The 14,376-nt window shown below is 45.7% G+C and overlaps 1 protein-coding gene across 1 annotated transcript; it reads right to left on the bottom strand.

Moving 5' to 3' along the window:
* Nucleotides 1-1,927: 1,927 nt before the first annotated feature.
* On the bottom strand, nt 1,928-6,787 carry LOC139265387 (E3 ubiquitin-protein ligase DDB_G0292642-like). The gene is made up of 4 exons (XM_070882372.1): nt 6,535-6,787; nt 5,846-5,943; nt 5,549-5,722; nt 1,928-3,726 (listed from the first exon to the last, which is right to left on the bottom strand). The coding sequence occupies exons 1-4, from the start codon at nt 6,614-6,616 to the stop codon at nt 3,277-3,279; spliced, it is 804 nt and encodes a 267-aa protein (XP_070738473.1). The 5' UTR covers nt 6,617-6,787; the 3' UTR covers nt 1,928-3,276.
* Between the last annotated feature and the right edge of the window lie 7,589 nt (nt 6,788-14,376).

Raw genomic sequence — 14,376 nt, 5'->3', positions numbered from 1 at the left:
ATGACTCAGTCTCCACAGCTCTCTGGGGCAGAGAATTCCATATACTTACAACCTCCTGAGAGAAGAAATTTCTCCTCATCTCAGTTTGAGGAGGTGGCCCCTTATTCTAAGACTATGTCCCTAGTTTTAGTTTCACCTATGAGTGAAAATATCCTTTCTGCACCCACCTTGTCGAGCTCTCTTATTATCTTATAAGTGTCAATAAGATCACCTCTCATTCTTCTGAACTCCAATGTGTATAGGCCCAACCTACTCAACATATCCTCATAAGTCAACCCCCTCATCTCCGGAATGAATCTAGTGAACCTTCTCTAAACAGCTTCCAATGCAAGTATATCTTTCCTTACATACGGAGACAAAAACTGTACGCAGTACTCCAGGTGTGGCATTGCCAATACCTGTACAGTTGTAGCAGGACTTATCTGCTTTTATACTCTATCCCCCTTGCAATAAACGCCAACATTCCATTTGCCTTCCTCATTACTTGCTGCACCTGCATTCTAACTTTTTGTGGGGACCTCAGAAGGAGGCTGATATGGATCATCCTCTCTGCATTTCTGGCTGAAGATGGTTGCAAACGCTTCAGCCTTGTATTTTGCACTCACGTGCTGGGCTCTACCATCATTGAGGATGGGGATATTCATGGAGTCTCCTCCTCCCATTAGTTGTTTAATGGTCCACCACCATTCACGACTTTAATCTGATCCGTTGGTTGTGGGATCGCTTAGTCCTGTTTAGCATGCATATAGTCCTGTGTTGCAGCTTCCCCAGGTTGGCAGCTCATTTTTAGGGACACCTGGTGCTGTTCCTGGCATGCTCTTCTACACTCCTCATTGAACCAGGGTTGGTTCCCTGCCCTGATGGTAATGGCAGCATATGCCGGACCATGAGGTTACATATTGTGGTGGAATACAATTCTGCTGCTCATCATGGTCCGTAGCACCTCATGAATGTCCAGTTTTGTGCTGCTAGATCTGTTCAAAATCTATCCCATTTAGCACGGCGGTAGTGTCACACAACATGATGGAGTCCTCAGTATGAAATTGGATCTTCGCCTCAACAAGGATTGTGCGGTGGTCACTGCTACCAATGCTGTCATGGACAGATGGATCTGGGACAGGTAGATTGGTGAGGATGAGGTCAAGTAGGTTTTTCCCTCGTGTTGGATCTCTCACCACCTGCTGGCAGCTATGTACCTCAGGACTCGGTCAGTAGTGGTTCTACTGAGCCATTCTTGGTGATGGATATTGAAGCCCCCACCACACCCTTGCTATCCCAGTGCTTCTTCCAAGTGGTGTTCAACATGGAGGAATACTAATTCTTCAGCTGAGGGAGGGTGCTGGGTGGTAATCAGCAGGAGGTTTCCTTGCCCATGCTTGACCTGAAGCCATGAAACATCATGGTGTCCGAAGTCAATGTTGAAGACTCCCAGGGCCACTCCCTCCCGACTGTATACCACTGTGCCACCACCTCTGGTGGGTGCGTCCTGTCAGTGGGACAGGACAGGAATGGTGATGGAGGAGCCTGGGACATGGCTGAAAAGTATGATTCTGTGAGTATGTTGATTTCAGGCTGTTGCTGGACTAGTCTTTGTGACAGCTCTCCCAATTTGAAGTCCCCAGATATTACTGAGGAGGTCTTTGCAGGGTCGACTGGGCCATACCTTTACTTTACTGAACCATACCTTTTACTTATTTGTATTTTCCTTGCAAGACTTCACAGATAATTACAATTAGCTATAGTATTGCAATTGAAATATATTTTTCAGTGTACTCATTTTGTTCCAGGTTAGTTTTATATGCCTGAAATAATTCTTAGTTAATTAGCTTGTAACTCCTGTCCATTTGTTTCCATATATACTGGAGGCATTTTTGTCAACTGTGTGCTGTTCCCATATGTAACATTTAACATACTTGTGCCAAATTCCTTCCATTTATACATTTTATTTCAAGAAACCAAACATTAAAAAAAATAGAATACAAGTTGAAATATTATACTGACAAACTGCTTAATATATAGATAGCAATGATGTAACACTTCTTTTATAGGGCAGTACACCGACAGTCTATATTTGCATATTTGTACAGTAATGGTCCTTCAATTTTTTTAATGTAGAAACATAGAAACATAGAAAATAGGTGCAGGCCCTTTGAGCCTGCACCACCATTCAATAAGATCATGGCTGATCATTCACCTCAGTACCCCTTTCCTGCTTTCTCTCCCTACCCCTTGATCCCTTTAGCCGTAAGGGCCATATCTAACTCCCTCTTGAATATATTTAACGAACTGGCCTCAACAACTTTCTGCGGCAGAGAATTCCACAGGTTAATAACTCTCTGAGTGAAGAAGTTTCTCCTCATCTCAGTCCTAAATGGCTTACCCCTTATCTTTAGACTGTGACCCCTGGTTCTGGACTTCCCCAGTATCGGGAACATTCTTCCTGCCTCTAACCTGCCTAATCCCGTCAGAATTTTATATGTTTCTATGAGATCCCCTCTCATTCTTCTAAACTCCAATGAATACAGGCCCAGTCAATCCAGTCTCTCCTCATATGTCACCAGACTAATCCCAGGATTTAGTCTGGTGAACCTTTGCTGCACTCCTTCAATAACAAGAATGTCCTTCCTCAGATGAGGAGACCAAAACTGAACAAAATATTCCAGGTGAGGCCTCACCAAGGCCCTGTACAACTGCAGTACACCTTAATAGTTTTATAATTAAATGGTTTAACATTGAAGAAGAGAGGGGGTTATTGTAAGGGCATTAAGCATTCGTATGAGAACAACACAATTGAAAATATACCCCATTTGCATTTATAATGGTGTAAAACAATAGCTATAAAGTTTCACCCACATCCATATATAAAGTATTGGAAAAAGAAAAAGCTAGACTTTGATGTTTGTCACACACTTATGCTGACATTATAAAGAACAAATGCTGCAGTTCATATTAATTCAGAGATTAAAGTATTATGAAATAATTTACTTAGCAATATGAAGTACTAATTATAATTGTTTGTTTGCTTGGTAACATCTCTTACCATTGTGTCATCAGAACAAAACAAACTATCAAATGATAAGCTTATCAAAATGTAGCTCCTTATAACACATTCAAAATTAGGGTAAGATTGATCAGCAGAAATAAATGTTATTCTTTGTGATTGTTTGACTTATGCGATTCGCACATTCATATTTATGTGTAATCTGATCATTAGCTTAAAGAATTGTACATTCAGAAGATCCAGCAAAAATTTGGAGTGGGATTTGGACTGGGATTTTAAGAGCGATTCCACACAGGAATACTTGTTTGTCTTGGGGCCATAGGTTTAGCGCAGGCAGTGGCATAGTTGGACAATTTGCTGCAAATTGCTTTAGTCTGAAGGCAAACAAAGCAAAATTCTACATGGCATCTGATGCACATGACATATTTGCACATTTCTTTATGCTCTATGAGCACCCCACATGTAGGACACGCACGGATTTTGGGACAGCTCTGAATTTTGCTGTAGTCTATAACCTTTGTGTCACAGTTTTTCAGGGTGTCCAGCTGGAGGTTGGTGCATCCTTCATTGTCACATCGATCAGAGCGTGGTGCTCGACCCTTCCACTCCTTCATACATTGCCAGCAGAATTCATAACACTTCCCTTTCTCAGCCATGCAGATTGAACATCTCACCGACAGGTTTGTCAGGTTTTTTCGCTCTACGCAACTTTTACATCCAGGACACTAAAAAAAGACAGAATAATGAAATCATCTCTTAATAGAATATGCTGGTGATAACTCTTTGATATCGAAAACATCTTTGCATTTATGTCCACTTCTTTAATATATTTGCATAATTATTTGTTTTGCAAAAGTTTCCCTTTTTCCCCCTATATTCTTTATTTTCTAAAGCTCCCCAAAAATGGGGGAGAAATTCGGGTCATTTACACCTCGCATTAGTGCCCCGGGAGCGCTAACGGGGCACAAATGGCTTTTCGCCCGGGCGCAGCGCTGCTAATGAGTTTAGTGGTGGCGGTAACTCATAAAGGGCGGCTCCGCTGCACCAACAATGACTGTGCGCAGCGCCCCGTTATCACCCCAGACCCTAAATTGGGTATTGCCCACTCAAGCTATGCCAGGCAATGGCAGCGACAACTTCAGGGGTCGTGAACCAGGCTGCAGGCCGCTCGCGGGGCGATACTTAAAGGGGAGGTGGCGGCCAATGTAAAAGAAATCTGCCGACTTTCTTCTGCGCCTCATTGGCACTTCGATCGCATGGTCAGTGCCGTGATCGGTCAGCTGGCACTCCGCTTGAGTGTGAAGAAATCCTTTGGAAAAATGAGTGTGAAAATATCATATTGACCAAAAGATTGTTGCATATATATTTCCAGGAAGTCCAACTACAGTAAAGCAAAGTCCTCCAGTGTGTGGCGGGGATCTTCTTTTCACCCTTTACTGTACTGGAGCTGGGTTTTTTGGTGTTTATCTATGCCTCAAGGATATTGAGGGAACTTATCCTTTCTCAATCAACGCGTATGCTGTTCGCTATGCTCCTATTTCTTATGTTTGTTCAATCCCGCTGGGGATGAAATTTCCCTTTTTTATAGCCCCATTAGTGCCTCCGGCAGCACTAATGGGGCACAATAAGGTTATCGCCTGACGAAAGGGTCGATAGCGCCTCCAGGGAAATTTCCTCAGAGGTTTGGGGGGGGGGGCAGGGGGCGTTGTCTCGGTAGCACCGCAACCCGCGATTTGCGGCACAGCCCACGTATGGCGATGATGTCATCAACATGCACACCAACCCCTCACCGCATTGCGCCGACCCCTTTATGCCCCAATGGGGGAAATTGCCCCACGAGTGACGAGGATGGCACCGGCCAATGTGACCACCAGCTTCGTGGGTTACAAAGCTGGTGGGCATCCACCGCCGGGAAGCCCCTTAAAGGGGAGGCTGTTGCGCTGTGGGCCGCCATATTTTTCTGTCGGCCCGACATTGGTGGCCGTCCATTATGGGTGCCGGACTGTTGGCCCGGTCGAAGATGTCCCTGGTGGCCCAGTGGTGACCACCAAAGGGAGTACAGAGCACACAGCGGCCCTCCCCTTTAAATGAAGGAAAGGAGTGTTCTCTCACTTCAGCGCTACGTGGAGCATCTGCGTAGCCTGATGTTTCCGGCAGGATGCTGGGCTCAGGAGCGTGGTGCTAGACTCAGCACTGCTCTAATGCCCTGACATCACCCCTCCATGGACGCAGTGCGCTTCAATAGCACTCTGCCTCCATTGAGAGGCGGAAGTGCCGAATTTCACACCGGGGGATGCCCCAGAAGGTTACTGCCCCCAATCGTGATGAGGGGCAATATGCCTCCTTAAAGTTTTTCCTTTAATTCCTCTTTTCAAAAATGAATCTTAAAGGCCGACCAACACTCCTGCTGTCCTGCCTGAATGAACAGTGCTGATCGCCTTACTCGTCTATACCCTCACTCTATCCTGACCTTCAGAACTTTCTCAATTCCTGTAATGACCCCTATTAATTACTAACTATACAGGTAAATTGCTGGGGCTCGATTACCCATTTGTATTCACAGTACTTTGCAGCAGCGAGTGTGGCAACCTTCTCTTCAAAATACTGCTGCTCCTCATCAGTCAACAGCGCATGTCTGCGAACCTCCACGTAAGGCCATAGCTTGTTACACTTCTCCTTCGTGCCTTCCTTTTCAGCAGGGCAGTGGAATGTGAAATGACCCTAGAATAGGAATTGACATTTATATTGTAAAAATATCACTTGTAACAATCACTTCAAAAACAAATCACCCAATAAATAACATAAATCAGAACTGTGTACAACTGGAATGCCAGAGACACTGACCTGGTCTATCAGGCTCCGGCACCATCCAGTGAGTGAATTGGGGTCCACAGCATGTCCGCAGGACATTTCCACTCTCAGAACATCTGGGTCATCATCTCCTGAAAGGGACATTTTTCATAAGAATTATGACAAAGAAGTCTGCGGTTTTAAATAAATGAACACATTCTTTCTAAGCCTTTTTGTTAAAACGAGTTGATAGTAAAAACATCCTGGAATGGTTCAAGGAAAGTTGACCTAAATGGGCAATAAACAGTTGCTAATGATGGCGATTAAAGGAGCAGTACTCCCAATGAAAACGTGCTTACAACACAAAATAATTACTAACTCGAGCGTGTCTCCTTGTGATTTGCATCACCATTGTGAAAGTGCTCAGAGTCTCGTTGTCCTTCTGAAAAAACTAATTTAAGGAAATGATCCTTTAAAATGTATCAGTATCATCTAAAATGTAATTGTAATCCTTCATCTTTTTGACAGTCAGAAAGTTGCAAATACATCACTTTGTTACAAAAACGGTAACTATCGCATCCAAACGGCGTGCGAATGAATATTAGAATTCGTCATCCAAAACTTGACTGGAGAAACAGAGCGCTACAATTAAAGTTTAGTGATGTTAAAATCGCTCCACGTAAATGCCCTTGTCTTTATTTTCAAGCTGCCATGTTACTGCTGTGAACCGTTTGGTATTTTACCTGTGATCTCGTCCTTTCTATTTACAAATTTCAAAGTGCTGTCTTTGGGATCGTAGCGCTTCTCCGGGACAAGGTCTGTCATCCTGCTCCACCGCCTCGGTCCCTCCAAATGTGCCTAAAGGCCTCACCCACTGTTCGGAACAACAGGGAGTTTCCGCAAAATAACCGCATCAACCGAATTTAGATTGAGCAAAACCAATCGAATGAACGGCCCTCCCACGGACCAATCGCACCAAACCAGCAGGTGTTTGCTCCGTCAGACAAAGTTGTTGTTTAATGTGGTAGCGATTCAGTTTCACTTTCTTTTCGTCACAACGATTCCAGAAACTGTTGTCTGTACCGGGAAATCCCTCATCTATAGGCGATTCTAGTGCCTTATTTATTGTACTTTTACAAATATCCAATGGAGGAAATATTTTGCCACTGAAGGTGTTGTGACTTCCCGACTCTGTGCCCACTTCTCCCAGTGGCTCCCAGCTCCATGTCCGTCTCTCTAAAAATTCCCAGAGTGAATTCAAACTGGCTTCCACCTTGCTCGTAGCACCAAAACCAAAGTAGTCAAAGTCACAAATGAAACAGTCAGTGACTGCAACCACAGTGCATTGTACATCCTTGTTCTCCTTGACTTCTCTGTGGCATTGCAGACAATCAGCCTTGCCCATCCGCTAATGTCACTCCTCTGTTTTCCAGCTCGGAAGGACTGTATTTGCATGGTACTGCTCCTACCTGTTCTAATGTCTTGCTAATGAGTAGTCTGCACAGAGTGATCTTAAATGGAGTGCTTCTAAACAGAGTGTTAAAGTTGGGAATTTGGAGAGAGTGGGAATTCAGAGCACAGGGGGAAGAAGGTTCTGCATTTTGCCTCCAATACTTGTAGTACTTTACATTACAGGTAAATATTTGATTTAATCTACTAGAACTTAATCTAGATCTAGTAATTTGTTAAAATCGAAACGAAGCTAAGTGATCAACTAAATAAAATAGAGGTAGGGCTAGACTTTTGGCACATCATCGCCCATTTATCGTTCATTCAGCACCCATATAAGTGCTGAGATGCAGGCTATCGGCCATATTTGCTGAAAAGTGGAAACTAGCGCCCAATTATAGCCCATTTATCACCGGCCCAACTTTTGGTATACATGAATGAGCTGCATCGCCCGGCCTATTTAAAAAAAAATAATGTCATCCTCGTGCAAGACCGAGAATAGTGTTTATAATGGAAACTTGCGCTCGATATAGGACTAGACTTTCCACTCAGATCGCTGGGGCCCAACAAATGGGCAGTGTTCCAGCCTTAGCGATGTTTCAGCTTTCAGGATCGCTGGAAGATCACTCAATTTTCTGATCGCTTCGGCTTTTTTGGGGGGTGCAATAGCTCAGCGATAGCTCAGCGATGTGGATTGGGCCTTAGCGATGTGAAATGGGCCTCAGGGATTGGAAGGCAAGACGTCCCTAGCAAAGGCCTTTCTGCGCATGCGTTTTTTGGGTATTTTTTTTACAAAGAAGGTTTTCCATGATTCGGGAGTTCAGGGGTCATCTGTGCATGCGCAGAAGGTAAGGGGAGCGAGAGGGAGAAAGAGAGAGAGAGGAGAGATTGGAGGGACAGAGTAAAGAGAACTAGAGAGAGAGTGAGAGAATTGAAGAGGTATGGAGGCAGAGGATATGTCCAACATAGAAGAGTCGGCAGAGTGGCCGGGACGTGGAGGGGAGGAGGAGGGCCAAAACCTTCTCCGACGAGGGCCTCGTTGCCCTCGTCGGGAAGGTGCATTCTTGGAGGGTCCAATTAACCCAGGGTGGGCGTGGTAAACCTCCACCCCGGGCCTATTGCAAACTGTGCAGCGAGATTGCCGACGTGGTCTCAGTGGTGTCCAACGAGGTGAGGGGGTTGGACCAGAGCCGCAAGCGCTGGAACAGCCTAGTTGCTTTGCCAAGAGTATTACATAGATTTTAAATTGTAATGATACACATATGTAAATCTCCAGGATTGAAAATAAGCTGGTTATTCTTGCATAGATTCCCTGCTAAGATCTGGACAGGGCTCGGAACTTGCGCCCTTTAAGTCTAATTTTGGCACCGTCTCCTTTTGGGTTACGTTGGTTGATGGGGCATGACTGAGCAATAAAGGGTCCGGTCACCTTTATCCAGACTGTATCAGTTTCTCCGGCTGCTGTCACTTACACAGTGACCCAACCTGGACTGGGGGAGAGCTGCCCTTGCTCACTGTCTGCCCTGGGACACATTGGAACATTAGCTGCCAAGCTCATCAGCTGATTCTGCCTCCCGCCCTCCCAGGGTCCCTTCATGGAGATTGTAGTCGAGATGTTTGTGTCAAGTATTAGATCCTAAACATGATCTGAGTTAAAACCATGCATCAATTGTGGATACAAACCATGTTAGCATATAATGTTGAAAACTGTTGTCTTTCCATGATAGTACCTAGTCAATTAGCTTATGCCATGTTCTTGTCACATTTGCAGAGGAAGATATCTAACAATCGTGCGGAGCGTAGGTGCACAAGAGGAGGCCCTGCACAGTAATGTACGCTTACCGACTTGGAGGAAGACACTGCGGCACTGGTGGGCAGCCACAGTCACTCAGCTACCCGTGGTGTTGCAGATCCCTTGCTTGCGCAATATGAGTAATGTGTAAAGTAGTGGTAATTCAAAGTAATGTAATGACATTTCATTGTAATATATGAATGATGTCATGTTATGCATGCAACTTCTGTACTACTCTCAGGTTAACAACATAAGAACATAAGAAATAGGAGCAGGAGTAGGCCACCTGGTCCCTCGAGCCTGTTCCGCCATTTAATAAGATCATGGCTGATCTAATATAGGGCTCAGCTCCACTTCCCTGCACGCTCCCCATAACCCTTCACTCCCTTATCATTCAGAAGTCTATCTATCTCTGTCTCAAATATAGTCACTGATCCAGCCTCCACCGCTCTCTGGGGCAGTGAATTCCACATAGATGTACTACCATATGATGTATTAATACGTAACATCTCTCAGTCACATTTTTTGTAGTAGTGCTGCTCCTCCTACGTATGCCAACGCAGCGCAAGAATGTGTACCCTTCTGTTCTAATAAGTTCAATAAGCTCAATTATGTTTTGCAGGTCACCCAGCTCAACAGGCGCAAAGGGAGGCCGCACCTGCCCCTTTACAGGTGATTATCTGTACGGGTGGTGAGGAGGAGACCACCGAGCCAGAGGAGGAAAGAGATATGGAAACCGAGGAGGATGCTCCTTGCATCCCAGTCACCGTTGTACCTGCGGCCACTTTGTCATCTTCGACAGAAGAAGTAGTGGGCCCAAGTTTGCAGGAGACGACCCCAAGGCATCCAAGAGTGCCTACGCCGACCCCATGGAGGTTGAGTCAGCGAGGTCGGCATGCGCTGTGACGGCCAGGTCCGAACGAGGACATGGTTGCACTGTGCAGGGAGACCATTGACCTCAGTCGGAGCTCTTCCAGGCGTTGGGCAGGTTGACCGGGAACATTGCCACAATGTCGACTCGCATATCGGAGGGTATGGAGCGCATGATTGTGGCAATGGGCCAACAGATCACCGCCATTCATGCCTTGCGGCATGCGATAGTGTCAGGAGACGGCACTGCACCTCAAGGTGCCATTCCACCAACCGCCAGCACAGATGCGAGTCAGGAGGAAGAACTTTCTTCTGGCTCGGAAGTCGTTTCTTCAGAAACGTCTTCTCCTCCACCATCCCGAGAGAATCCTGCCACCGTCACCGCCCCCGGCCGCCCGCTCCACAGCAGCAAGCCTTGAGGTCGCTTACTGTAAGTCGTCCTTGTACCATTACTTGGGGATTAAAACGGGGGCCTAGGACATGGGGGGGGTGGGGGTAAAGGATCTGGAGGGAAGCGTGGCTGCAGGTAGGGAGGGGGGATTGTTATTGTTATTGTGTGTTGTTGTTGTTAATTGTTTTTAAATTTATTGTTGATTGACTGTTTGGGGGGGGTGGGGGAGGGTTTAATAATATTACAATTTGTTAAATTATTAAAAACTCTTGTTGAATTTTACAATTGTCGAGCAATGTCTTTTATGAATGTAAGGTAAAACATGAATACAATTGTTGGAAAATAATGGCCAGGTCAGGCCAGGAAGTTTATAAAGTCCATCCTGCAAGCGTAAAGGGTTTTAGTCACCTGTCGAATGGAGCGATGTGTGGCATGCTGAGAGATACCGCAAATGTCGCCAGCTGAGGCGTGAAAGGAGCCCGATGCATTCAAGGAAAGTGCCGCAGTAACCTTCACCTCAGCAGGCAGTGCGGGCCTGATGGTGCTGGTAAGCTGCAGATCCCCTTTGATGAGCTGGCATATCTCAGCCTCCTAAGGCACGAGTTATAGGAAAAGTTCAGGTATGATTGCTTTTCACTGTAAGTGCATTGGTTTAAGGTCTCCTCCTGATTTCTGTCCAATAGTTTAGTTAAGCTTTGTTACCCCTTGTCATGCCCCAGATGGAACTTGAATAGAACAGTTCAGCAATCACAACTCCTGTGTGCACACTGCAAAACTATTTTTAACCTGAATTGTGGCTTGCACTGATTTCTGTCCAATTGTTTCTTTCTCGTAGTGCCGAGTAGTGCCCATTGGGAGCAGATTTTCTCCAGCGATCTCCAGCGATCTTCTCGGTGAGTGATCAGCCCAGCGATATGTGGGTGATGTGGCGAAAGTTGCGGTGGGTGATCACCTCGGCGATGTCAAAATCATGTGCACCGAAAGTTGGGCTGGCGAACATTGGGAGATGTTCATCAAAGAAGTGGCAGATTGCTGCTGCGGAGGAGACGTTACGCCCAACGCATTTACAGCGATAAGCGATCATACCTGGACTTGTCTGATAACACGTGCATTAGAAGGCTATGCTTCCGAAAGGAGGTTATCCGTGAGATATGGCAGCTAATTAAGGGAGATCTGCAGCCTACCAGCACCATCAGGACCGCACTGCCCGTTGAGGTTAAGATTACTGCGGCACTTTCCTTCTATGCAATGGGCTCCTTTCAGGCCTCAGCTGCCGACATTTGTGCTATCTCTCAGCACGCCACATATTGCTGCATTCGACAGGTGACTGAAGCCCCTTACGCATGCAGGATCGACTTTATAGGCTTCATTATGACCAGGGAGGCACAGAGTGAGAGGGCTTTGGGTTTCTCGCGAATAGCAAACTTCCTCAAGGTGCAGGGAGCAATAGACTGTACGCACATTGCCCTGTGAGCATCTTTACAGGATGCAAAGGTGTTTCGGAACTGAAAGGGATTTCACTCCCTGAATGTGCAGCTTGTTGTCGATCACAAGCAAATAATCATGGCAGCAAATGAAAATTTTCCAAGGAGCATCCATGATGCGCACATCTTGTGTGAGAGCACTGTATTTGACCTGCTTAAGAGTTAGCCACAAGGTCACAGTTGGATGTTGGGGGATAAAGGATATGGCCTTGCCAGCTGGCTCATGACCCCCCCATGAAGCCGAGAATCGCTACAACGAAAGCCATATAGCCACATGCAATATAGTCGTGCTTCAGTGCTTCAGATGCCTGGACTACTCAGGAGGCAACCTACAATACCACCTTGAGCAGATCGCTGAGTTCATTGTGGTGTGCTGCGTGTTGCATAACCCAGCTATCAGGAGAGGACAATAATTCCTTTGATGTAAGTTAAAATAAAATGAGAAAAGTTACACACAAGTACATTGCTATAACATCAGGTTTAATATTAATCATGGATTTGTTCCCCCTCTGGTCCACAGTACAAGTAGAAGCAGAACTAGGGTATGTCATCCCATGTGGAAGGAAACGGAGTTCACCTCAGTTGGCTGATAGATTTTATTTTATAAACCAAGGCTAGAATAAAAGAAAGCTTCATTATGTTATTGATGGGGACCAGGTCCCCTGTTCTCTCTGTCAACCCCCGCGAATAAAGTTATTTGCCTGAAATAAATTGCGAATGCGCAGAACAGCCATTGCTATGAATGCCAGTCTTGCACAACTGAATACACCGCTAAGGCCCATTTCACATCTCTAAGACTATCGCCCTAATTAAAAAGGTGAAACTTGCGGATTTGAAAATGGCCGATATTCCAGCGATCCTGAATAATAAAAAAAGCACTAAGGCCGGAAATATCGCCCATTTTGGGGCGATAGCGATCTTAGTGGAAAGTCTAGCCCATAGGGATGGCAGTGCAGGCGGTATGCCGCAACTGCAACATGTGGGAGTTTGTGGAGAGCATTGTGATCCAGGACGACCACATCTGCAGTAAGTGTTTGCATCTTGAGGAACTTCAGCTCAGAGTTGTTGAGCTGAAGTCTGAGGTCCAGACATTGGGGGATATCAGGGACGGGAAGAGTTATCTGGACACTTTGGTCCAGGAGGCAGTCACACCACTTAGGTTAGGTTAGGTAGTGGTACAGCTCTGGTTAGTGGTCCGGGACAGGAGGGTGTGACTGCGACTCAGGCAGATAAGGGGACCCCAGATGCAGGGCTGCAGGAGCCTTGGCCTTTGCCCTTATCCAATAGGTATGAGGTTCTTGCTGCCTGTGTGGATGAGGATAAATTCTGCAGCATAGACAAGCAAACTGACCATGGCACCATAGTATTGGAGGCCATTCAAGTGTAGGGGAGGGGGGAGGGGGGGCTGTTGAAACATAATTTTGTAGTTGCAGGTGACAGTATAGTGAGGGATATAGGGCTAGATTTTCCATGTTTTTGCATGCTTAACACCCACTTAACGTCCATTTTACCGCTGAAATGACGTACAACACCCAGATATCGCCCATTTAGCCACAAAATGGAAAATGACGGGCATTTTTCAGAAACTTATCACCGAGCGTTACTTTCCCATGTGCGTAACGCCAGGAAAAAATAATACCGCCCGCTTTTTTTGGGCGGAATCATCAGAATGGGTGAAATCAACGCCCATAATATCGCCCAGTGTTAGTTTCTGCATGGAATTAACGCCGAGATTCAATAATACCGACCGTCCACTTTTTTTTGTCGTAATCACATTTGAACATAAGAACATAAGAAATAGGAACAGGAGCAGGCCATGCGGCCCTTCGAGCCTGCTCCGCCATTCAATAAGATCATGGCTGATCTGATCATGGACTTGGCTCCACTTTCCCGCCTGCTCTCCATAACCCCTTATCGTTTAAGAAACTGTCTATTTCTGTCTTAAATTTATTCAATGTCCCAGATTCCACAGCTCTCTGAGGCAGCGAATTCCACAGATTTACAACCCTCTGAGAGAAGATTTTTCTCCTCATCTCTGTTTTAAATGGGTGGCCCCTTATTCTAAGATCATGCCCTCTAGTTCTAGTCTTCCCCATCAGTGGAAACATCCTCTCTGCATCCACCTTATCAAGCCCCCTCATAATCTTATAGGTTTCGATAAGATCCTCTCATTCTTCTGAACTCTAATGAGTAGAGGCCCAATCTACTCAACCTTTGCTCATAAGTCAACCCTCTCATCCCTGGAATCAACCTCATGAACCTTCTCTGAACTGCCTCCAAAGCAAGTATATCCTTTCGTAAATATGCAAACCAAAACTGCACACAGTAATAAGGTGGATGAATTAACTGCACAGATAGCTGTTAACGGATATGATGTAACTGTGATTGCGGAGACATGGCTCCAGAATGACCAAGGCTGGGAATTCAACATCCAAAGATATTCAATAAACAAGAAAGATAGACTGAAAAGAAAAGGAGGTGGGTTAACGTTGCTGGTTAAAGAGGACATTAATGCAATAGTAAGGAAGGACATTAGCGTGGATGAGGTGGAATCTGTATGGGTGGAGCTGCGGAACACCAAAGGGCAGAAAACACTAGT

This window comes from Pristiophorus japonicus, chromosome 6 (assembly GCF_044704955.1).
Source record: "Pristiophorus japonicus isolate sPriJap1 chromosome 6, sPriJap1.hap1, whole genome shotgun sequence".
In the NCBI taxonomy this organism is placed as follows: Eukaryota; Metazoa; Chordata; class Chondrichthyes; family Pristiophoridae; genus Pristiophorus; species Pristiophorus japonicus.
The sequence above is the reverse complement of the archived record's forward strand: the minus strand, read 5'-3'. Positions and strand labels throughout refer to the sequence as shown.